This window comes from Pterocles gutturalis, unplaced genomic scaffold, assembly GCF_000699245.1.
Source record: "Pterocles gutturalis isolate BGI_N339 unplaced genomic scaffold, ASM69924v1 scaffold4982, whole genome shotgun sequence".
NCBI classification, from domain to species: domain Eukaryota; kingdom Metazoa; phylum Chordata; class Aves; order Pterocliformes; family Pteroclidae; genus Pterocles; species Pterocles gutturalis.
In genome coordinates this window covers 15,875-16,492 of record NW_010107784.1, presented here as the reverse complement: position 1 = coordinate 16,492, position 618 = coordinate 15,875, and the positions used below count along the sequence as shown (strand labels likewise).

The following is a 618-nucleotide window of genomic DNA, read 5'->3' as shown; positions in this document are numbered from 1 at the left end:
GATCTGCGACTCCTCCGCCTTGGAGATTTCAAACGTTATCTGCGAGGAAAAAACATAAAAATGTGCCGCTGGGTGTGAGAGGGGGCAGGCAGGGATGGGGGGGACGGCACGATGAGGGGTATGCTGAGCATCCCCTCGCTTTGGGAGGATGCTGGGAAGGATGCCGGGAAGGATGCCCACCCCACGCATCAGTGATTTGGCTCCAGTTTTCCCTGGTCAAGCCGGTGGTGCTGGGACCGGAGCTGCCCACAGCTGCACTGAGCTGCCCCAGGCTCTGCAGAGATGGGTCCCCAGCACGGGTGGCTCCAGCCCTTTTGCCAGCCCCAGGATTTTCCCCACTGGGATCAGAGCAGGCTGTCGCAGCATCCCCAAAACTGCCGGGTCCATGGGTGACCGTCCCACCCCAGGGGCTCACCTGGCGGCTGGGGTCTTCCTCGCGGAAGATGAAGGGGCTCCCGAAGCGTCGCTGGATTGCGGCGTTCATGGTGACCTTCAGTGACTTGAACTTCAGCTGCACAAAGAGATGCTGGATGTGAGCATCAGCCACGGGAGAGTACCCAGCACCCCGACCAGGTGCCCCCCCCATGGCTTTGCTCCCCAACAGGGCCTTGCATCCAT

The 618-nt window shown here is 61.7% G+C and overlaps 1 protein-coding gene across 1 annotated transcript in view; it reads right to left on the bottom strand.

The window, feature by feature from the left end:
* Nucleotides 1–3: 3 nt before the first annotated feature.
* Nucleotides 4–618, bottom strand: part of LOC104472511 (integrin alpha-11-like) — a gene marked incomplete at its 3' end in the record, with an annotated part of 15,891 nt that continues 15,276 nt past the window's right edge. Inside the window, 2 exon segments of the mRNA XM_010088221.1 lie at nt 4–39; nt 416–511. Of these exon segments, the coding sequence (XP_010086523.1) occupies nt 4–39; nt 416–511 (132 nt within the window).